The 23,692-nt window shown below is 42.8% G+C and overlaps 1 protein-coding gene across 2 annotated transcripts in view; it reads left to right on the top strand.

Annotated features, from left to right (window-relative positions):
- CACNA2D3 (calcium voltage-gated channel auxiliary subunit alpha2delta 3) overlaps nt 1–23,692 on the top strand; it is an 889,368-nt gene that overhangs the window by 586,919 nt on the left and 278,757 nt on the right. For both annotated transcript variants that reach the window (XM_088022023.1, XM_028124497.2), the window contains exon 13: nt 5,084–5,217. In XM_088022023.1, the coding sequence (XP_087878149.1) occupies nt 5,084–5,217 (134 nt within the window). The remainder of the gene's footprint in view (nt 1–5,083; nt 5,218–23,692) is intronic.

Here is a 23,692-nt window from a genome sequence, read left to right as displayed (position 1 = left end):
TGTCATCTTATTCACAAAGGAAAAGGTTTGCTCCTAAATGTGAGGTATGGAGCTGATTCTGACAGCTTCACGCCTGGGAGCGATGCCTGCAGAGGCAGCTGGGCACCCGGTCCTTGGGGGGCATCCCCACCCCTCAGCTCTCAGGGCTATCAGACCTCTTCCTTGGTCTCTGTGAAAGGACCAGGAATTGTGGAGACAGAAAGCTGTTTGTAAGTTGTACGTTTTTCTACAGAAATGAGTGCTTTTCTAGTAGCGTGTGCTGTTGACAGGGAGGAGGAAGAGGGGTACCGTGAGGGTCTTCCAAAAACACTGTGGTTCCCTTAGCAAATGCAAATCCACCTCACTGCCCACCCCATCACCCTGGCAAGACTGTAGTCTGAGTATGGGCTTGCTTGTTCTCAGCTTGTCTTCTTTAAGAGGGCAAAAGCCTTTGAAAAGACTCAACAGGACTTCCTTCTCCATCACACCAAAGGTGGAAAGAGGACCCTGGTGTGTGAGGTGCCCAGCCAGAGACTCCCACGGAGGAATGGCCTCGCGAGGCCCTCAGCTCTGGCACCACTGCCCAGCTGAGTATCGAATGATATGCTGAGGGGGCATCTCCTGCAGAGGCATCTTTTAGACAAGGGCCCTTAAGAAATCTCGAAGTGAGGGTGGTAAAATCTCAGAAACACAAAGCACCAGGCTGCATGTGGTTGATCGCACTGAAGAGTGGTAACCCAGAGTTCACGGAAGGCCCTGCAAGGGAATAAGGTAAATAAATTGATGTTAGGTAGAAAAATGAGCAGACCACTTGTAATAGATGGCTAATTTCAGCATTAATTAGTCCTTGGTAATTACCAAATGATTGCTGATTCTGTTTTCTTACATGATATATGAAGTCCAAAAAGGCACATTAAAGAAGAGAATAAACATTCGAGGGCTAGAATTTAAAAGAAATAAAAGTGAGGGGAGGGAGGAGGGAAGGTGGCCAATCCAGAGAATTCTCTCTCTGTAGAGAAACAAGGGAAGCACCTACAATTACAGCCAGAGCGTCCAGCCTTCAGGGACTTCCTGTTATCCATCAAAAGGTACATTTGTTAACTAAAACTTATATGAAAACATTGAAAAACAAAAAAGAGCCTTTCAGAAAGGTTTTAATTTTAATGGATTGGGGCTACATGATAAATTTGCATTAAGCTTTGCAGTGTACAGTATTCTTACCTTTTATACATCTGCATCCCTGGTCTATGTATTGAGATATAAGTCAGAACTGTGACCTGGGCTTTCAATAGATCTTTGGCGCTAATTTTTGAGCATTTCCCAGGAATCTCAGAGAACCCCACATTTCCCAACCCCATCCTCAACCTTCTCAGTCACCCAGATACGAATAGCCCATGAGGAGCACCCTCCTGGGACAGGACCTGTGAGCAGCCATGCCTGACCCTTCCCAATACAGGGAGAGGCAGTGTCCTCAGTGGTTAAGAGCAAAGGCTTTGGAATCTGATGAACCTAGATTTGAATTGATCCAGGACAAATTACTGAGCTCACACAAGTTGGGCTCTTGAGTGGCCCAGGTGCAGAGAGGCAAGGTCACAGTCAGACCTCATGAATGTCCCTGCATTACTATTGGCTCCCCCAGACCCCTGGGCCTGGTTCTGGGAATGACACTCTGGACAAGACGGGCACAAGCTTTTTGTAACATGTCATGGAGCTAAGACTCCAATGACAGAGAGCAGAGTAGACAAGAAAAGTGAAGGTGGGGTGCAGTGAGAAGAATGAGTTCTGACAGCTGATCCTTGAATGATAGCAGAAGCCAGCCGTGGCAAAACTGGATAGAAGGTGTGCCGGGCAGACGGTGCAGCAAGTGCAAAGGCCTGGGGGTGGGGATGGGCGGGGATGAGCATGGCCTGTGAGAGGAAGCAAAAGGCCAGTGAGCTGAAACAGTGAGCAAGCATGGGAGTGCAGAAGGGGATTCCGTCACCCAGTTGGGGAGGGGCCGGTTGAGGGAGAGTCTTGGCGGTCAGGCTTAGAAATTTGGATTTTATTCTAACTCTGAACAGAAGGTGTTTTAAGGAGAGAGATGGTGATCTGCTTTATACTTTCAGATGATCCCTCTGACTGCCGGGAGGAGCCTAGATAACGAGGAGGGAGAGGTGCATGGAGGCTCTGGGGAAAAGACAGTGGAGTCTTGGGGTCAGCTGGGAGCAATGGAGATGGGAAAGAGGATTTTCAATATATTTTAGAGGTAGGGCCAGAGGAACATGCCAATTGGATTAGCTATGGGGTGAGGTGAGGAAATGACTATCAAAGATGATTCTTACGTTTTTGGCCTAATTGGGCAATGGCGCCATTTGCTAAGATGAGGAAGGCCCACCAGGGAAGGAATGGGTTTGGACAGGGAAATTGGGAGTTGGCTTTGGACAAGTTGAGTCTGAGAATCCTGTTACTCATCCCCATGGAGGTGTCAGGTGTACAGTTGGCTATGGTTCTGTAGCTCTGGGGAGAAGCCAGCTTTTCAGAACTCTGAGTATGATAAGCAAGGCCAAGTGAGGATGGTGTCCCAGTTCAATCCCCTTCCAAATGTGTGATTGTGTTTCCTTCCTGCTCCCCCCCATGTAATGATCTGTCTCTCCCATCCTGCTCCTTACATTCATTCCCTTTCTTCTCGGCCCGATTTTGGAAAACCCAAATCAGGGATTTTTACTGTTGGCTTCGAGCATGAGAATGAAAATGCAGACCACCAAGAAAAATCCCTCCTAAGAGATGCTGTCTTCAGTGCACATTTGGTACAGGATTCCCCATTGGAATTGCTCTGCACTGTGAATGGTTCACCCACGTACCCTGATGGTCCAGAACTTTCAGCTCTCTCCTTTTCCTCTCAACATGGCGACACCTATCTTGGTTTGTCTTCTATGCCTTGTCTGTGGCTCCAAGACCTTTCCTTCAGAGCCTGAGATTTGCCTACTAGAGAAGTGATGAAATGTTTTCTTGCTGATTTCCACACTGATTGCAGCTGCCGTGCAGGAAGGATGATAACTGTGAATGCTCCCCTCACCCAGCCATGCTCTTGCAACTTGCCCTTCCCACCTTGCCTCCCAGAAGGGGCCTCCTGGAGGCCTTGGGAGAACCCTGTCCCAGATGGGTGTCCCTAACTGTAGTGCCCGGCCTCAGAGGGAGTACCAAGGTGCACATGGGCCCCCTCCCGGGCTACAAGCTAGAACAGGCACTCACAGCCAGCTCCTTTGGGGCCCTGTTTCCCCTGGGATGGGCGAGGCCCTGGCCCTGGACATGAGTGACAATGCATGTTAATTATCACTGTGCAGAGCTGTCATCAGGAAGCCAGAAGCCACATGGTCCCAACCTGGTTTGGGGTTGGCACAGCAAATTCAAACCAGCTGGCCTTTGTTTGGAAATGCCCTGGGAGGGTCCTGCCCCTTTTCTGGACAACAGAAGGGCTGGCGTTTCCTTACCCAGAGCACTCTTTAGACAAGAGGTTCCATAAACACTGTAGCAAGTGCTGTGTCAGATCTGGCTTCAGGGGCACACATACCCTTCTCTGGTTTGTTGGCAAGTGGGACATGCCATGAGCTTAGTTGTAAGGGTCCTTATTTAAAGGCATGGGGAGGAAACCTGAATTTTGTCCATGCAGTGTCCCCCTTATTAAAATCCTCCCATGACTCCCTGCTTGGGGGGATAACGTCTAAACTCCTTCCCAAGGTCCTATGTGACAGTTGTCCTGCTCATCTCTGATTTATAGTATCTGACTTCCAGTCCCTCTCCCCCAGCTCCTTCCTCCAGCCATTCTGAGCTATTCTCAGCTTCTAGAAGAAGCCTGACTCTCACCATGGGCCTTTAATCACACTTTACTCACACTTTGCTGGATATACTGTTCCTTTAGCTAACTGGCCCTCATCCTTCAGGAGCCAACTGCACTGACCCTTCCTCAGGGTAGCTGGGTTTGATAGGCTGTCCCTGCTGTGCTTTTCAGCATAATATTCATTGTCCTATTTTACAGTTGTCTCTTTACTCAGACCTGCCAGGCCCCAGGAGGCAGAGGTCTTGCTCATCTTGTTAATCCCTGCTTCTCCAGTGCTAGGCACCAAGAAAGCCTTCCATATATGAATGAAAGCCCCCCTTCCCGAGCAGGGATCCAGACCTTGCTCAGTTCATGCCTTTTCTTCTCACATCTCCTAACCCACGGTGAAGCCAACGGGACCCCACACTAAAGAGGAACTCAAGACCAAAACGGTATTCCTATCCACAAGATGATAGCTCGTTTAGGACTTCTTCTGTTATTGAGAAACCATGTCAACCCAGCACATTCAAAAGGCAGGTCTGGTAACCACATGAGGGGTGTGAGCTGGAGTTTCCGCCTCAAACACACAAAGGGCAAAAAATTCTGTAGAAGCAAAAGGCTCAGATGAAGAGATGCCTAAGCATGGGTGCACCTTCGGTATTTGCTGCCTGATACCTGTAAGAACACAGGTGAAACACATCCCTTTCATCCGCCTCAGGTATCTTACCTTTAAAGTGGGCACAGTTGTGTCTGCTTCATCATGTTCTCAAGAACAAATGTGACAAAGCTTATCAGCTCCTCAGTAGATTTTATGCCCCTTCAAATTAATCATAGCTATTGTTACAGTTATTTAAAAAAAAAAAAGAGGTGGCCTTTCCATTTTGTGGTTCATAGTTTTCCTATTGGAAATAAGCGCACTAAAGTAAAAAAAAAAAAAAAAAAGTCCAGAATGACATGTAAAGCGGACCCCCCTTTCTGCCAGAGAAGGTGTAGATGTATGTGTAAGTGTATGTGTCGATGTGTATGTATTGAAAAAATTCTGGGAGGACATTCTCTAAAGGGTTAGCAGGGGCCTCCTCTGAGAGGTGGCTTTATGGTTGAACTTACTGTGATTTCTTTTGCTTGATTATATTTTCAAGATCACATGAACACATTACTCATGAAGTTGGTGATGGTAGAGAGAAGATACAGTGTTTACAAAGGATAGGGAAAGAAACAAAAGAAGTGAACCAGAGGCCAAGAAGGCATGGCATATGTACTCTGCGGTTGCCCTTCTTCCTGTTACTAAGCTTGGTTCTCTCTTGGCAGGATTTTTCACCCAGATCTCCACCTTGGCTGATGTGCAGGAAAATGTCATGGAGTACCTGCATGTCCTCAGCCGGCCCAAAGTCATTGATCAGGAGCACGACGTGGTATGGACTGAAGCTTACATCGACAGCACTGTGAGTCCCAGGGGGCGCCCCTGGGGGTGGCCTGAGGGTTTTCCTCTGTTAATTCCAGAAGACTATGTTAACCTTAAAAATAAAACTGTCAGTTATTTTTCTAGCAAAAAATGGGTTTATTCAGGAATAGCAGAGAATTGCAATCCAGGGCAAGCAAGCTATAGCAAAACCATAGGCAAGTCCAATAAACAAAAGAGAGGAATGTTATTTTATGGAGAAGGAGGAAGTTGGAAGGGGTTGTTTTGAACAAAAATCCGCTGGAGTTCAAGAGTTCAAGACAATGATGGTTTCCCGTGAGCTGAGTTGCAAAGGTGTTTGATTTTTTGTAGAAGATGCAGTGTACATCTTTTCCTGTTGGGGCCTGTAACTGAAGCTTCTTTCCTGTTGAGGATTCTTTTGTTGGGTCTGTACTTGACAGTACTTCCCACCTGACTCCCTTCTAGCATTCCTAGCACCCACTTTAGTGAGATTTTCCTCTACTGATTTTCACAACTGCAGTTCTGTCACTCTTCCTCCGTGATGGGGCTCGATGACGTTTTCCTTTGTTGTGCAATTTGTGTTGGTCCTTGACAAGCAAAGTTGGTGAAAAATCATAACATCAGAATGTAGCCGGCACTTTTGGAAGGAGTCCGGTCGGCACAGAAAAGTCCCTTTTTGCTGTGTCTTCTCTAGTTACTTTGTTTTCCTTCTATGTGTACAAATTCTGTCGGTAGCCATGATCATGGTCATGTTAGATTCCATCCTCGCCATCTGAGAGGCCCGGTCGTGCTGATGAATCTTGGGGGCTCAGCTTCGGAGGGTGACCAAAGTTCAGCTCCAACAGTGAGTGGGAGCCACGGTAGAGGCCACGGCTGCATTTTCTTCCCATAGACAAGTGAGAATATGCTTCTGTGGTAGTTATATCAGCCCTGGATTGCTGTTGGAACTCTGGCCACGGGCTCATTCTAAAGCTGAATTCCAAGCAAAAGAATCTGATGCTGAATTAGCGTAAAAGGAGGAGCTTTGCCAATCATCATGCACTGGCTCCATGGCCGGGTTTCTTGTGTAATTTCAGGGTGATTTTTCATAGTGATAATGAGTCTGATGGGAGTGGTGTTTTTCATTTATTGATTGTAAATGTTCTCATGGGGCCTCTCTCCCATCATTTGTGTTGGGATTAACATCACATTAATCACTGTAACCCAGACACAGCTGTCCTCGGGAGTGATCTCAATGGCTGCGGTGGGCCGGCTTTTCTCTCCATGCTCTCTCTCACTCTGGCTGCGTTTCTGGCAGCTGCAGGGAAAGGCAGGGCAGGAACAGCATATGGGAACCCATCTTGGGGGCCACCGCGGCAGCCTGCCCCACCTCGGCCTAAATAAAGGACACGGTGGGACCACAGAAATATGAAGTGGTCAGTCGCCCTGCATAGAGATGGATGTTAAGCTGAAAAAGCCTCTCTGGTTGCCAGGGAGACCTGGGGCTCTCATCATTTCCACAGTCTGACCCCAGGTTTGTTTAGAAGCATGGCAACGAAATAACTAAGCTGCCCCATTTATGTGGGCACTGTGCTAACAGTCATTGCCATGGCACCAGCATGGACGTGTTCACCTCTTCATAGGCATGGCTGAGTAAGGCAGGAATAACAGGTGTGAAGAGCAGCAGTGCGAATAGCCAAGAATGAAGTGAGCCCGTCATCAGTGGTTTTGTGTACAAACCCTGAACGGCCATTGGATCAAGCATTTCACTTGTTTCATCAATTTGCAACCTATAAAACAGAGCCTCTATGATTAAAACACACCTGGAGAGACAGGTCAGTAGAATAGGTTGTCCAAGAAAAGGGATCCAACTGCATATAGAAATTCAGTAGAGATAAAGGTGGCATCTCAGGTCAGAAGGGTTAGCATGGTCTTCATAAAAGATGCTTTTGAGAAAACTAGATAACCATTTAAAAAAAGATAAAATAGATAAAATTAGTTCTATTCACCAGGCCATAGCCAAGAAAGAAATCCAAGTGGATCAGCAATCAAAACTGTAAAAAATGAAACCATGCAAGCCCTAGAACAAAACCTGGATGAATCCCTCTATGACCTGGATTCAGAGAAAATCTTTCTAACAGTGACTCTAAAATCCAGATGCAATGAAGAGACAAATAAATAAGTTTGACTACCTAAAGACAAAACAAAATGGAAACCAACTTTTTTATGTCAAAAACCACAATAAGCCAAGTCAAAGGCACAGGGTAATGTGGGAGAAAGTACTGGCAATGCAGAGCACACAGAAATCATTAATAATCCTAATATATAAAGAACTTGTCAAAATTGAGGGCAAAACCTTAAAATTCCTGTAGAAAAAAAAACGAGCAAAATACATGAGCAGACAATTCACAAAAATAATAAAAATGGCTTTCGACAAATGAAAGATGTATAGCTTCAATCGTAGAAAGAGAAGAAAAATGAAAATTATACTCTCGTGAAATATGATTTCGCACCTATCAGAGTGATAAAAATTAAAAGCTTAACTGTATACTCTGTTGGTAAAGCTGTGGGAAAGGAACACCCATAGACCACGTGTTGGAAGACAGAATGGGGGAATCTCTATGAAGGCGAATTTGCACGTATGCTTTGACCCAGCAATTCCACATCTAGGAATGAACTCTGAAGATGAACCTCCAACAGTAAGAAAATAAAGTTAATAAAACAGGTTTGCCGATTATAGAAATGCATGTCACTTCAAAATAGTGAAAGTTACCTAAATACAAAATGTAACAGATAGATTATGATAAAACTATGGGTATTAAAGAGGGCACGGAGGGCACGTATTGAATGGAGCACTGGGTGTTATGCACAAACAATGACTCATGGAACACTACATCAAAAACTAACGATGTAATGTATGGTGACGAACATAACGTAATAAAATTAAATTTAAAAACTATGGTACACACATATTGGTACACACATATCATGGATCTTAATGTAAAAGCAAGAATGCGGATGACTTATTTCTATTGGTTGATATAGAATGATTTCCAGGACATATTGCTAAGTAAGAACAAAATGGAAGAGTATAAATAGAGTGCCCCCTTTTGTATAAGAAAGAAGAGGAACTAGAAGATATGCATGTACCTGCTTCTTTTTATGAAAAGAAGCACAGCCAGGATAAACTGGAATCCAATAGAATCCGTTACCTATGAGAAGTGGGTGGAAGAACAGAGGAGGAGATAGTGAAGGAAGTGAGATGCCTCTGGGTGCACCTTTTTGCATAGTTTGGACTTTTAAAAGCAGCTTGATGTTCTATGCATTCAAAAATTAAAATCAAGAACAAGGGTGGGGAACTAACAGTGAATGCAGAAAGACTAAATGAATCCAACGACATTTCAAATGAACTACAAAAATTATCAAGAAAGGGAGAAAAAGGGGCGCCTGGGTGGCTCAGTCGTTAAGCGTCTGCCTTTGGCTTAGGTCATGATCCCAGGGTCCTGGGATTGAGCCCTGCTTCATGCTCCCTGCTCCGCGGGAAGCCTGCTCCTCCCGCCCCCACTCCCCCTGCTTGTGTTCCCTCTCTCGCTGTGTCTCTCTCTGTCAAATAAATAAATAAAATCTTTTTAAAAAAAGGGAGAAAAAGCAGTAAACTTTTGAACATAGTAATTATGCACAATGTTAAAGCTTGAACATAGTTCTTTGACTATCCTCAGTCCAGTTTGGAGAGAGAATGGGAAATAAATTTTAAACTCCTTTTGGTGTCATTTGGAGTAATGTGGGTCTAGCAATTCTGAATCTATTTTGTGAGTATGGTAAGATTGAGCAAATGTGTAAATGAGGAAGACAAGGCAGACACCTGTGAGATGAGACTGGATGGGAGGTGTCAGAATGAAACCCCAACTCTGTCCTTTGAAAGGGCCTAGAAACAATGGCACCCCAGTAGCAATGAACACGTCTAAAACCCAGACCCCAGCTTCTAAAAACCATTCCCCACTAACAGAAACCAGCGTTCCTTAGAGAAATTGCTAATTCCAGGACTTGGGCTGGGAAGGTGCCCCCTCTCCCAAAAAAGCCTGGAATATTTAATGCCAGAAACTAAGAAATTCCTAAAAAAAACAAGGAGGTCATATCAGAAGGACACAGGAGTCAGTATGAAGGGGACCTCACTGGTCAATTCTGGGACTGTAATTGATTATAACCTGTGGAATAAAACAGAAATCCACGTGTTTTTACGATAGTGACTAGATCAACAAATCTCAAAGGGATGAACCAAAGAGATAACGAGATGGGTGAACAGGGATGCAGTGGACAGTGGGCTGCTGACTGGTAAATGTGAAGGGAGTCATGGAGATGGAAAATCTCTGCTTTCTAGACATTTTGGGAAAGACTGGTTAGGGCGAAGGTTATCAATGGGTGCTAAACTAACGGGGAGATTTGGAACGGGGTATTTTCATGGTCTCAAAGGTCCTCCCCAGAGATCTTCAACTAGTTCTGGGGGGAAAAAGTAGTATCTACACAGTGGGAGAATCCAGACAAAATCTAGAGTGGATCATTAAAATTAGTGTCACTGATGAGAAACAAGTGGGCATGGTGTGCTTTTGCAAAAGGATACATCCCACTTACAGAGTATTCTGGCTGTGGATACGGACCCCAAAGGTCATGGGGGAGGAAGGGCATAGAAAAAGATAAAGCTTGGTATTAATATGATGTCTTGCTTTAGATCATGTTAATCACTTGAATCAATTGTTTTAGATTTACTAAATCACACACACACATGCATATATACGTACATATATATGTTTACATATGAAGGGCAGTTAAGAGTTAAGGAGACCCATTGCTACTCCAGCTTTTCCACTGAAGAACTCTCAACAGCAAAGGCAAAGTAAAGGTCTGGGAGCAGCTCTGGACATGCAGTTTTAGAGGAAATGTCTTTGAACAGTCTTGTGCTTTATCTTCAACACTTTATGAAGTTTGCCTTCTGTTCCGTAATCATCCTTACTTACTTTAAAATGAAATAATGCTTTAAGTGGCTCATAGTTGAGTAAAATGGTATGCCAAGATAGCAGAGCTCGTTTATACCACCTCTTCCAGAATCCTTTGCTATAAATCCTTTGACAGAAAACTAGCCCCCCAGAATATGTCTGTCCTTGAAATGAATGATGGCTCAGCACCTCCTTTTCAGCTTCGGTTGTATCTTTGCAAAGAGCCCTGATAAATAAATCCCCTAGTAGAATGTTCTGAGAGTCCCTTCTCATCTTGATGGTGCTGAGAAACCTGCTGGGTTGGGGCAGACACTGGGGTTTCAATCCTCCTTCTTTCTAGGCCTGTTCAGTGAGGACAGGCAGCTGCTACTACAACAAATCCTTCTCTGGCCAGGAAGCAACAGGCTTTTCAAAGTCTTTACCTGGGCCTGGTTTCTGCCAGGTCAAGGACAAAAGCCCCCTGTTGTTTGTGTGGGCTCAAAATAGGATTTGTATACTGAACTCATCTGCAGAATCTAAATTCTGTGAGGTGCCCACCAACTTTGGAACCACCCTGCAAGATGAATGGGAGGAGGGATCAGCAATTGTCAAGTTTATGACCATCCTGACACATTCTGGACAGTCCCAAGCCAGCATTGCCCTAATGTGTCCCACCTTGAAATAATGAAAGAGAACAAATTCAGAAGCACTTGACATTGGGACCAGTGAGCCCATTTTCATAATGTCCTGGTTTAGCGATGGCAGCTTTGGATTTTTTTTTTTTTATTGAAGCATTTATAATCTACCTTAGTTTATTAACTGATAGCACTGAATTTAGAGTTAGAATAGCCTCAGTTTGAATTCCAGGTCTATTCCATGCTAGCTATGTGACCGTAAGCAAGTCATTTAGCTTCTTTGAGTGCTGTTTTCTGCATTTACAACATGGAGATAAGACCTGCCTTCCAGGGTAAGACACTAAAGATTAAATGTCTATGCATAGTGAGAGCACAGTAAATAATGCCTGTCATCCTTCCCCAACCTCAGGAAATCAGTTTTCTCCTTGGCTGTGGGAAGTTTTGGAAATCATCTCCTTTTTTGGGCTGGGTCTCACATAATAACTACAATATGGCTTATACCATTTTGATAATAGAATTTGGCACTTAGGTATAATGAGTACCTTGGAAGCACTAGTCATCTAGAGATGCACTTTAATCCTTTGGAATTCATTTTGCTGTAATTACCTGTTGTGGGTGGGGCACTAAAGTCTGGGGTTAGTGCCTAGGGTCAGTGTCCCCAAGGACTGCTACACCATCCAGGCAGAGTCCCCACAGCCTCACAGATGGTCCAGGGCAAGGTAGATATGGTAGGAGCCCTCTTAATTACCTGCCACGTGAAGGACTTAAGGACTTGGTGCCCTCCCTTTGCCCTGATACAGTTTGTGCCAATTGCCCAAAGCACACTGGAGGTTGGATCTGGAAGGTCATGCTGGTACCAGAAGTTGATGTATGACTGTTCTAAGTTGAGTTGTGAGCTTACTCGAAGTTAATTGTCTTCATATTTAGACTTTCCAAACATTTTGATGCCAGTTGTAATTTTATCATAATTGTATAAATTAATTAAATATTATTGAAACGAGTAACTTATGAGTGTTAAAAGAAAGTTGTTACTTCTATAGATATGTAAATGAATGCATCGGAAAGACTATAGAAAATTGCTAAAAATTACCAGTATGTTAACTATGGGCAAAGCATCTGTAATACTGGGGAGCACAGCCTTCCATGCATTCAGAGGAAATTGATCCTTAGCCAGCCTTTCTTCCTTTCTTCCTTTCTTCCTTCCTTCCTTCCTTCCTTCCTTTTTTGATAAGGGTGGTTTACCTTGATTTGTTTGTTCCATCTTAGGTTGATGGGAAGGTCTGATGGCTGATGGCTGGGTTAGTATCTGCTTCTTGTGTTATTGCCTCTTGGTAGTGTCTGGGAGCTGTGAGCTCTGTGGACAGTGACCTACCAAACACAGAGAGGAGGGTCACCAACTGGTGTGTGCATAGTTTTGATTTCCAGCTAGAACTACCAACACGCTCTTGTGACAGGGGTCAGCATCACTGGGACCCCGTGTTAGTTTTTATTGCTATGTAACAACATCACCACACACAGCAGCTTAAAGCAACACAAATATGTTATCTCAGGGTCTGTGGGCCAGGAATCTGGGCACAGGTTCACCAAGACCCTCAGCTCAGGGCCTTACAAGGCCACACTGCAGTTCTCATCTGCAACTCAGGGGCCTCTTCCAGGCTCATTCAGATTGTTGGCAGAATTCAGTCCCTTGCAATTGTAGGACTGAGGTCCCCATTTTCTTGCTTGTTATCACCTAGGGATTGCTCTCAGCTCCTAGAACCGAAAGTTCCTGTCATAATGGCCAATGATAGGCAGTCATGCAATGCTGTTTGCTTTCTTCCAGACCAGCAAGAATGCATCCCTCTAAAGATTTGCCTGCTTTTAAAAGCTTCTTTGATTGGGTTGGGCCCATCCAGGATAATCTGTCTTTTAATTAACTCAGTCAAGTGATAGTAACCTAATCATGCTAGTGATATCCCATCATACTTATAGTCAAGGGGAGGGGACTTTAAGGGTCATGTACCTACGAAGGCAGAAATCTTGGGAGCCGTTTTAGAATCCTGCCTACTGCAACAGCTTCTGTCCATGCACTGTGGTCTGAGAGGGAAAGATAATGCCAGAAGGAAATGCAACCACCACCTCCTGCTCCTTGCAAATTCTCTGTTAAGAGTAAGTCTCAGGGCAGCCATGCCCATTCATCATAACACTGCTGCTTACCGCTGATGTCTCTAGGACCTTGGTTCTCTTTATGACATTGTAATCTGAAAATGGCTTTGATCTGTTTCTCAGAATCAGAAGACTTGTGACCCTGCTGATGTATGTCATTTCTACCAACTACTAAGGGAGTAGGTATTCGTCAATTTCCACAAGTATGCTTAACATGGTCTTAAAAGCCTTCTTTCTTTTTAATTATCTGGTGGTTAAGGCAAAAGGAATTCCTGTTTGCTTGACTCACCAGTCATTATGGCTGAAGACCCAGCAGCAACAAATACAATTATATAATTGATTTAATACTTAAATGAACAGCTTAAAATGACCTGTGAGTATGGTACTTTCCCTTTTTATTAATTACATATCGATTCATATGTTTCTGGGTCTGGATAAGCTCAAGATAAAAGTTTGTATAGGCCAAATATAGATTCTTGTATGTGAGTCAAGGACTGCATTTAATGAAGCCTGATCTAGACTTTGGACTGGCAAAATTTTCCTTTCAGGGCCCATCCTCCCTGCCTGTTACTACCAGTCTGATTAAATATTCTGTTTCCTGCCTGGCTGTTCTATTCAATTTGTTTTCCTGGTGAAGCCCAAATAAATGAATTAATGTTAACAACCGTTAATTATGTTTAATCTAATAAGATCTTGTGTATTAATTGACAAAACAGCAAACACCAGAATTCTGAAATTTATGGGCTTCTTATCTGAATACAAGTTGTGCACAGTCATTATCTCTTAGGTGCAGAGCAAAAAATCATTAACAATGGCATTTGTTCCATTTTGTAAGCAAATGACTCGTGCTTTCCAGTTAGGACTTAATCATCTCGGGAATGCTACCCAACTTGCTGTGCAGGGTAGAACCTGCATTAAACCCAGGAAGCATCAGCATCCCTGATCAACCCCTCCAGGGGAGTTTACACAGACCATGGTGACACACAGAAGAGAAGCAAAGAAGTGTTTTAGAAACAGTGAGAATGTGACCATTTAAAATAATGAGAATTCATTACCAAGCCCAGCTGCCCCTCCCTGTTGCTGGTAATGTAATTCGGAATGCAATTTGTAGGAACTTTCAAACCAATTTAGTTGCATTTGCAAATTGGACGTGTATCCTTTCTCCTCACCCCCCACTAAGTCCAACTTGGAGAAAATGCTTTGCATTTGATAAATTGCACATTTGTTTCGGTTTTCCATCTAGGAATGGTACCTAGGCCATTTAGGAGTCGTTTGGATGATTGCTTTAAGCTACAACATCTTACTGCCTAGAAGCAATTACTCAGGGGGTCGAAGCCATCATAAGGAAGTTGTTGGGGCTTGGAAACTGAATTTACAGTATTTTCCCAAGACACCACTGCATATCAAAGAAGTTCAAATCGTCAAAACAAAAAGACACACGTATAGAGAAACATAAACCATCCTGCTGGGTTGTGGAACAGAGAATGCCATCTGCATTACATGGCATGGAGGAAACTGATTATGTTGGGACCTCTATTTCATAGCAGATGGGTTCATTAAATTTAATAGCCTCCAGAGCCTTTAGAAACAGTGTTAAAAACATGTGGAGCATGCTGTGACACTTCACTTCTGCCCCTGCAGTCATTATAACTCTGGCACCAACTATAAATATTATAGTACTTTATTTCCATTGAAACAGATTACTATTATAATTATTTTTTTTTTTTTGCCAGGAGATGGTGATGTTAAAAAGAGTGCATTCCTGATTTCTGGGACCATTTATATTTATCCAGATTATTTTCCTTTTCCATTTGATTCTAGATTTTTCTATTAAATAGTGGGCTTTTTTTAGCTCAACTTTTTTTTTCTTTGAGTTCATGCTGTAAAACTATGAATTGAAAGTATAAAAGTATCTTCAGGAAAGATATTCTAATACATTATGGATGACTGTCAACTAATAGAAAACTTAGGGCTGAAAATGAAAAAAAATAGATTTCAAGGGTTTTTTTTGATTTTTAGATTTATGGTTGTTACTGCTATTATGGTATAATAATTTGTAACTGTCTCTAATGAAAGGACAAAGCCTCTAGAAATAGATAAGACCTTATAGAAATGGATAGGACCATTAAACCTGAATAATCATTTAGCATAATAGATTATTCAGTATTTTTGTTTACAAGTGACAGCACTCAAGTCAAAGTAGTAAAGGTCAAAAAGGGAATTTGTGAACTCTTGGAACCAAGATATTGATGTAGTTCTGTCTTGAGGCGTGACTAGCTTCAGGAATCACTCCCATGTTTTCAACTTCCGATTAATCCTACGAGTTCCTTGATTTCTTGGCTTAGTTCCCAGGCAGGCAGTTTCCCACTCTATAGGGTGGCAAACATGACCTCTACCATCCACCAGCTTTCATTGTTTTATACCCTTGATTTCTCCCTGTCTCTTCCAGCATCTATATCAAATCCACAATAGTCCTGTTAGGGTCACAACCCCATATTGAGAGGTGAGGTGGAGCTAACTGATGGCTGGACTCTCACAGAGAGGGGAAGAAACCAGTCCCAAAGGTCATTGATACTGGGAGGGCTGCAAGGTAACAGAGTCCTGCATAGAACTTGTTTATAGAACCCCAAACTAATCCATGCCCAAGACTGTGTATTCCATCAGTATGGTATTCATTATAGTACCATGTCTTTAAGCAATAGAGCTCTTTATCTAGTGAAATGTTTCCATGGACACTTGGTGTATAAAACATACAGAAGCAGAGCTACTCTGGTGGATGGGGGGAGTGGGGGCAGGGAGCCCCCGTTGCTTGGCCACCTCCTGAATGCCTAGGGAAGCTCCAAAGCACTTTTTTGCTTCCCCTTGACATTGCAGAGCCTAGGTAATATTCTGAATAATCAGTGAGTCAACCTCTGAGAATGGAAAAATGGGATTTTCTGCTGTGGATTATCTGCTATGCCCCTAAGTTTATAGCAAGGTAATGGGTTGGGTCCAGTTAGGAAGGATGGTTATGGGGATTGGGAGGTTGTGCCCATGGTTATATTAGAAAACCAAATTGCCTGTGCTTTTTCTCCTCAAATATCTGTATTTTTTATATTCTCTGGAGACCAGTTCTCTTGGCAACCCTCATTCATGAAACATGGTCTCCTCCAAGTCCTGCTTAACATGGTGTCCCAGTTCAAAGCCAACAGAGATGAATGAACTCAGTGTCTTGTGTATCTGAATTCAGTTCTGAGCAAATTACATAACTTACTCTAGCCCACTGTCCCATTGAGGTCAGATGTATACCACTTAGCCAATCAGCTGTGGCTGGGAAAGGGTTGTATGATGGAAATAGATCAGCCAGGGCTGTGGATCACAGATTCTGTAAGAAAGACGTATGAGCAGGAGGAAATGACCAGAGTCTAGAGGAGGTGGCATTTCTAGACCTCTGTCTTTCTATCCAAGGCTTCTATAAATTGCATCCCCAGCTAGCTTCTAATACTAATTCTTTGGACCATGGTTTCCTCTTTGCTCCGGTGGCTCCAACAAGTACCCCCCAATCCTCTCCCTGCCTCCCACATCTTGACATTGTCCTTTCTTCATCCACCCATCTGCTAGATAGGGGATAGGAATCCCTCTCCCTTGTGCCTTCTGAAAGCTGAGGGAGGTATTTTGGCTACCGCAACTAAATCTGTGCTGTTTTTTCCCCCTTAATGGCCCAGATATTTGGGCAACTTAGATTCTCAGAGCTGATTCTCATGCTCTGACCTGGTTTAAACTAAAATGAATGCATTCCTCTTATTACCAGCATGAAGAACAATTAAAATAATCCCAGAGAATCAGCCTGTGGTTTGATATCAGCTGCCAGTTTCTCTTCTCTTGCTGTACACAGAATTTTCTCCATGTAAAAGATTAACTCTCCTACTCTCATTCCATAAGGATTGCTGTGCCAACTCTAAATGGATCGTCTATGAGACCATGGCTCAAAGATACCATAGATGAGAGTATTTCACCTAACTGGGGTCTTCAGCTGCTTCTATTGAATCATGGCAGAGGACCATTCTTTTGCCTCCTCTTGGCTTTCAAAGATCATTCCTTCCTGGCTTTTCAAACCTGCTTGTGAGTCATATAGCAACTGGGGGCTCCTTCAGCATGATTCTGCTGATGATATGCACTACCATTAAATATCTAGACCAAGCAGGGTGCTCAGTGCCTCAAGGGAAATTCTCTCTTGTTCTGAACAATTAAAGGAAAAACAAAGACATGGTTTATTCGGGCAAAAGGAACATGTTTTCAAATCAATTTCCGTTATGTTTACTGAAAAAATCTGGAATATCAACATCTTTGCTGGTTGATGGAAACGATTAAAAACACTCTTGTAACTGATCTCTCTTGTGAAGTGATCAAAGTGACAGTGACCTGAGATGAAGCAGGACCAGGTGCTCATCTCTGTCTTGTTCTCACTTAGCATACTGTTAAGGAGCATTTGTTTCCAATTGTGAAAGATTCTTCCTTTGAGGACAGATTCAAATGCACTGCTTGTTCATCCATTCACCTTCCACGGTATTCTAAGAAGGGACCCATGAACAGGACTGGCCTCATACCTTACAGGACCATCCTGAGGCTAAATTAGATGACTTTTTCTATCTGCCTCAGAAAAACATTTCAAGGCCCAGCTTGAAATTGCTTCACAAATTGTCAAGCTATGTTAAATATCAACCAGTAAGTTGGAGGATCTAAAGTGTAGATAGACTCACCAAAACCCACGGGAACCTAAATTTGAACTACTTGATAACCTGACCCCTGTTCACCTCTCAGTCTTCCCTTTCAACCTGGCTTTTCTCCATTCAGTTCAGACTCACCTGACCCACAAATTCATAGTCTTAAGATTTTTCTCATACTTAACCACCGCACCATATTCCCTCTTCAAGAAGCAGCCCCTTCCTCCCACCCCATCTGGGAGCCTCTGGGCTTATCCTTCACCTTCAGTTCCATCACTGTCTCCTCTGCAAAGCAGCCCTTGATCTCCTCGGATCCACCCCCGGTCTCAAACTGGGCTCTCGTGATATGCTCTTAAAGCATTTAGCACAATCCTAGACTCTTGTGCTATATTAAAAATTCCATTTTTTAATCTCACTAAACTATAAACTCCTTGAGGAAATAGATATTTGTTCTCTGATATCCTCAGTACAGCGTTGGGCACATAGTAGGTGCTCAAGAAAGACTCAGCTGTATGAGTCTCATAGAATCAGACATGTCAAATTTGGAGAGCATCTGACAATATTTGTGTTTTCTAGATGTTAGGTAAGAATGGCGTCATCTCCAACATTTCACTGAGCATGCTTCACACTTGCTCAAGGCCATGTTTGTCATACATATAATAAGTGTATTCACCTTCACCTTATGAATGGGATTCTCATTCAGATACTCAATACCACCAACCCAAGGGACCATTCACCACATTCATCAAAGAGTTCTGAAGTCATGTGTCCATGCTTTGAAGAGCTAGGGTGATGGCATTCTGAATGGGAAAGGTGGTTTAATATCAGCCATCACACTGTTAAGATAAAATCAATGGTAGGTTTGCTATATATATTTCCTTGCCACAGAACTCACCTACTGTTAAAATATAAGGGAATTTTTTAAAAAGGCTTTGGCACTGTCACAATCCTATCTGGTTGTTGGGCATATAATGGGCATTCAGGAAATCCTTAAAAAGAATCCTTTACATTTGTTTTTCATTTCCTGGCTTTCAATGTGCTTTCCTAATATTGCCTCTAAGTATCTTACCATGTGCAACAGAGCCCCACCATTGCTGGCCACTCTCCCTCAGTCTCAACACACCAGCCATGCTGGTTACCTTTTTGTTGCTTGAACATCCCCAAACTTTCTCCCTTCTTGGTTCTTTTGAACATGCTTCTCCTGAACTGGCCTCCCTCTCTGCTCCTTTACTGAGGGAGAAGCTCTTTCCCACTCTCTATGTCTCTGCTAAAATGTCACCTCTCCTGTACCCATTAACTTTCATCTCTGGTCCCTATTGCTTTCCTTCATAGAAAGTGTGATCATTTGTAACTATTATAATTATTTCAGTTAAGTACTTTGAGATTTTCCCCTCTTTAAAAATTCTTTTTAGTCTGTTTTCCCAGAAATAGCATAAGGACTGGGGCAAAGTCTGTCGTGTAGCCCTACATCCTAGTACTGTGCCTGGCACATAGTACCCCACACTCAATATTAACTCAGAGACATAAAGTGGCTTGTTCTTCATCACACAAATCTCTTTTTACTACTCACTAGAGCTTGTTTCTCTCACTCTATACTATATTTCTCCTAAAAATGTACAATGAGACACCAAGAATTAGGGAAGAAATAGTACAGAATAATAGCTACAAAATGAATGGTTGTGCCAAGGAGAGTTTAAAATACTGTCCCCAAAATACAGCTATCATATTTGTCAAGTTCAGGTCTGAAGCAGCTGTTTTTTTATGAATACTGGCCTTATCTACTCAGGGGCAGTCACTGATTTTAGCTGGAAGAACAGGAAACTTTTGGAGTGAACCAGATTTCTGCAATGTTCCCTTTCTCTGCATGTTGTTAAAAGCAATATGTTGGGAAAAGGGTTGATTGCTTAAGGCACATTGTTTATACTACATTACTTAGGTCTGATGGAAAAGTTCCTAATGGTGGTTTTCTTGCTAAAGATATGGTCTATGGATGAAGAGTGGAATGTGATTTTTTTGGTAGGGCATCATCATAATTTAGGTGGACTCCAAAGAAATTTGATATTGGGAGAGGCTGGGAAAAATATTCAGGTCCATGGAGCTTCTTTAGCATTAGCATTCAATTCTCCATCAAAATATAAATGCCGTCTGCTTTTAATTACTATCCTTATTCAGGCCAAGTTAATTACTCTGGCCCAGACTGGAAAAGAAAATTCCCAGAAAGTCTGATATGATAGAATCGTAGTGTGTTTTCTGAAGAAGATGCTGAGAAATCCTTAATGAATTACTGTTTCAGTATAACTTTTGCAACAGAATACTAAGGGATTGGGGAGGGGGGAATCATAGATTTTTGGCAGCTGTTCACCATCATAGCACTTGACAATCTGCTTCTTATTTAGTTTTCTGTTATGTAAAAGCATGGAATTCTCAAGTTAAGAAATATTGATCACTGCATGACAATACATATGTAACAAAACCGGATTGTGTTGAAAAAGCTCTCCTTTTAAAGTGAGATCTCTGACTCTCTTTATTTTGTTATTAAAATGTGTGGGTCTTTTTACTTAGAAAATAATGTGGTTTTGTTAAACATAAGTTATTTAAAGGTTAAAATAATCTTAATTTTAACTATTAATATTATTAAGAACAGATTTTCAACCAAGTACAGCTGAATGCAAACAAGGACAAACTTGGAAAAGAAAATTGGTGGCTGGGGATGCAGAGATGCATTGAGAGCTGTGTCTTGGCCACAGTGAATAGGTTCACAGCAGCCCTTTGCTACATTGGCAGAACCATACATTTTTGTAAGGTCTGTTGATTTCCCCAGACTTCATGGAATTTAGATCAAGTTTGTCAATTTCCCATTTCTCTTGCGATGATAATCCAACCTAGGGCTGAATTAGGAGCACTGAGGGTGTCTGGACTTCATGGCCCTGGTATCTAGCTAGGTGGCTCCTTCTCTGTAGTGTCAATAAATAGGAAACTCTATTCTCTGGCCATCATTGTTTTGGGAAGCTTCTGAAACCAGATGTACGGTTATCTAGTTCATTTACCAAACACATACTAAGCTGAGGGTCAGTCCCTATGCTAGGCAACAGGGTGTCGTTTTCAGGAAATACAGTTTAAGTCCCTGATATGAACAATCCAAGCCAATTAGGTCATTTAAAATTATTAGATTTTTTTTTTATAGCTATTGGTAGCTTCCCACATTTAGTGGCAAGGGCTGTACCTTGTCTTTCTCACAATCTTATTACCAAGTTATGGTGAAAACAAGTCTTAGACAAATGCTGTCAACCATGCAAACATTTATTAGCAGCATACCCAAAAGTCAACTAAGTTCTGAGAGCCCAAGGAAGTCCCTGGCCTTTCAGATGTTCTGATGGCATCTTGCATCAGAACAAACATTATTTGCAGGAGTCAGTTAACCTTCTATTTGGAGTCAGGTGACTGAGAAGCCTGAGTCAGGGGAGCCTGTTGAGCAATGAGACCTGGCACAGGATTTCACGAGATGGAGGCTGTGAGTTCCCAAAGCCCTCTGTGGGCTCATGCAGGGAAAGGCAGGGCCTCCGTAATCTGTTGAACCAATCCACTTAGAGTGGACACCTCCAATTTACCACTGAAAAATTCTTTCTAATGTGCATTATTATGGTAACTGACAAACCCTCTGGTGTTGGCCAGAGAGAAATAGCTATAGCACCTGTTGTCTTTTGGTTAAGTACTAGTGGGAGTATGTATTCCTGATTAAGGCAATTGACTATCTCTAAGACATAGATCAAAATCAGCATATGCATTTATATCATATCATCTATGCTGAAGTATTTTACACCAAACTACCTACCACATAATAGTGTTATATATCACTGACCCTTGAACAATGCAGGGTTAGAGGCATCGACCCCTGTGTAGTTGCGAATCCATATATAACTTTTGACTCCACAAAACCCTAACGACTACTGGCCTACTATCGACCAGAAGACTTACCGGTTCCTTAGTCAATTAACATGTGTTTTGTATGTTGTATGTTTTACATACTATATTCTTACAATACAGTAAGCTAGAGAATAGAAAATGTTATGAAGAAAATCATAAGGAAGAAAAGATACAGGACGCCTGGGTGGCTCAGTTGGTTAAGCGTCTGCCTTCAGCTCAGGTCATGATCCCAGGGTCCTGGGATCGAGCCCCGTGTCGGGCTCCCTGCTCAGTGGGGAGCCTGCTTCTCCCTCTGCCTGCCGCTCCCCCTGCTTGTATGCTCTTTCTCTCTGACAAATAAATAATTTTTTTTAAAAAAAAGGAAGAGAAGATACATTTACTGTACTCTACTGTATTTATCAAAAATTTCCATGTATAAGTGGACCCGTGCAGCTCAAATCCATGTTGTTCAAGCGTCAACTGTACCACCAAGTTTTCATCTTTGTGAAATTGGAATAATAAAGGTGCTGATCTCAGAGATTGTGAAGATTAAAAAAAAAAGATGGTGTTGCTTAGCACCATGTCAGGCACATAGCAAGTTCTCCACGTAAATGCTCATCATTTTTATCTAGAAACTCAGAATAACATTATTTATTGTTATTTATTGACACAGGGTCTTGTGGAATGAATTCTGCCTTTTCATGTTAGACTTGCCGAATTCTGACACTCTCCAAAAGAAAGGGGGTAGAGAAGGTCATGCATATATATGTGTCCCTTCTCAACAGAAGGGTGTCCCCGAGTTGCTCCCATTCTTTGCAGCTGCACTCTCTACTCTGTGTCCTGTCTGGAATCTCCATTCCATGCTTGGGAATGAGAAAGGAAAAAAAAAAAAAAAGTCCACCGATGCCCTTGGCCGTCACTGTCTCAGAAGTGTCTATGGCAGCATCTTAGAGCAACAACCAGAGTTAGCGTAATTACAGTGCTGGAATCTGCCGTGGTCCCGTTCTTGTGCTGTGGCCAGCAGGTGTGAACCAAAAAGCCTCAGAGGAATGGCTGAGCCATGAAAGCTACTGGGGATCTTCAGAAGCATCCTTTTCGGTGCCTCCACTGTGCGGTAGGCCAGGCCTCCCATGCAGCACAGTAAGAATAATGGGTGCAAGAGCCACTGGTATGGGGCAGTTACCATGCACCCCACATTGTGCTAAGTGCTTTTGCATCCCTGCTCAGTGAGTCCTCTTGTCTCCATTCTCCAGAAGAGGAAGCCAAGACTTAAAGAGATTGAGAGGAATTTGCCCAAAGAGTTGGGATACTCAGTAGAACAAAAGGGCTTCAACCCTCAGGTGCCTGCCTGGCTGGGAGGCCTGTGCTCTCTGATGGGGTGTGGGCAGATGTCTCCCATAGATGTATGTGCTCCGATGAGGTGCCAGCCCAACGGGGTGCATTACAGAGTGCCGGAGTCTTTAAAATGCTTGATGTGAGGTTAGAAATGGCCTCTCCATTCCCATCAGCCTGAGGGACATTGCTTCTACTGAATTTTGAAAAGCTCCTGGTGCCTGCTTTGAGATTTGAAGACACCAGAGCCTGACTTGTCCTGAATCCTGTTTCATAGCATTGGCAGCCTGAGATAGGAAACTTGAACTTTTGCAACACGTCTGTCTCATGTGGGTAGTTCTCTGTGCTGTATTAAGTGACAGAAGGAAAACTCAGCTCATCCTACTTACAAAAGAAACCCCAGCATTCCTGGGTTTAAAATGAGTTGTAACAATTCTATTTGATGGGCTTTTAAATATCCTGGAATTTGCATTTTGAATGTGTTATGCATCACAAAAGGATTCCGATGGTGCTATCACAGCAAACACTGTAATCACACCCTATAATTTATATAACTCCAACTGCCTGCCATCAAACATCATGATATGCTGTTGCTGATAGGCACAGGGCTTCTCTCCTGAAGGAAATTAAGGGTCCTGAGTCAAACTCCTTGGGGGCATTTTTAATGACTTTGTATGGAAAGTCTGGCCACCTTGATGGGTAGTCAGTTGAGTCAAGCTTTGGGTTAATAAGTATATCTAAACCTCAAATATAAAATTGAACAAGTCAACAAACGTGTCCTGAGGGCAAGCCATCACAGAGTGCGCTATGCTTGGAACCCAAGGAAGCTG

This window comes from Eumetopias jubatus, unplaced genomic scaffold (genome assembly GCF_037043125.1).
Source record: "Eumetopias jubatus isolate StellerSeaLion01/CBP00866 unplaced genomic scaffold, mEumJub1_p1.0 scaffold_1, whole genome shotgun sequence".
Taxonomy (NCBI): Eukaryota; Metazoa; Chordata; class Mammalia; order Carnivora; family Otariidae; genus Eumetopias; species Eumetopias jubatus.
The sequence above is the reverse complement of the archived record's forward strand: the minus strand, read 5'-3'. Positions and strand labels throughout refer to the sequence as shown.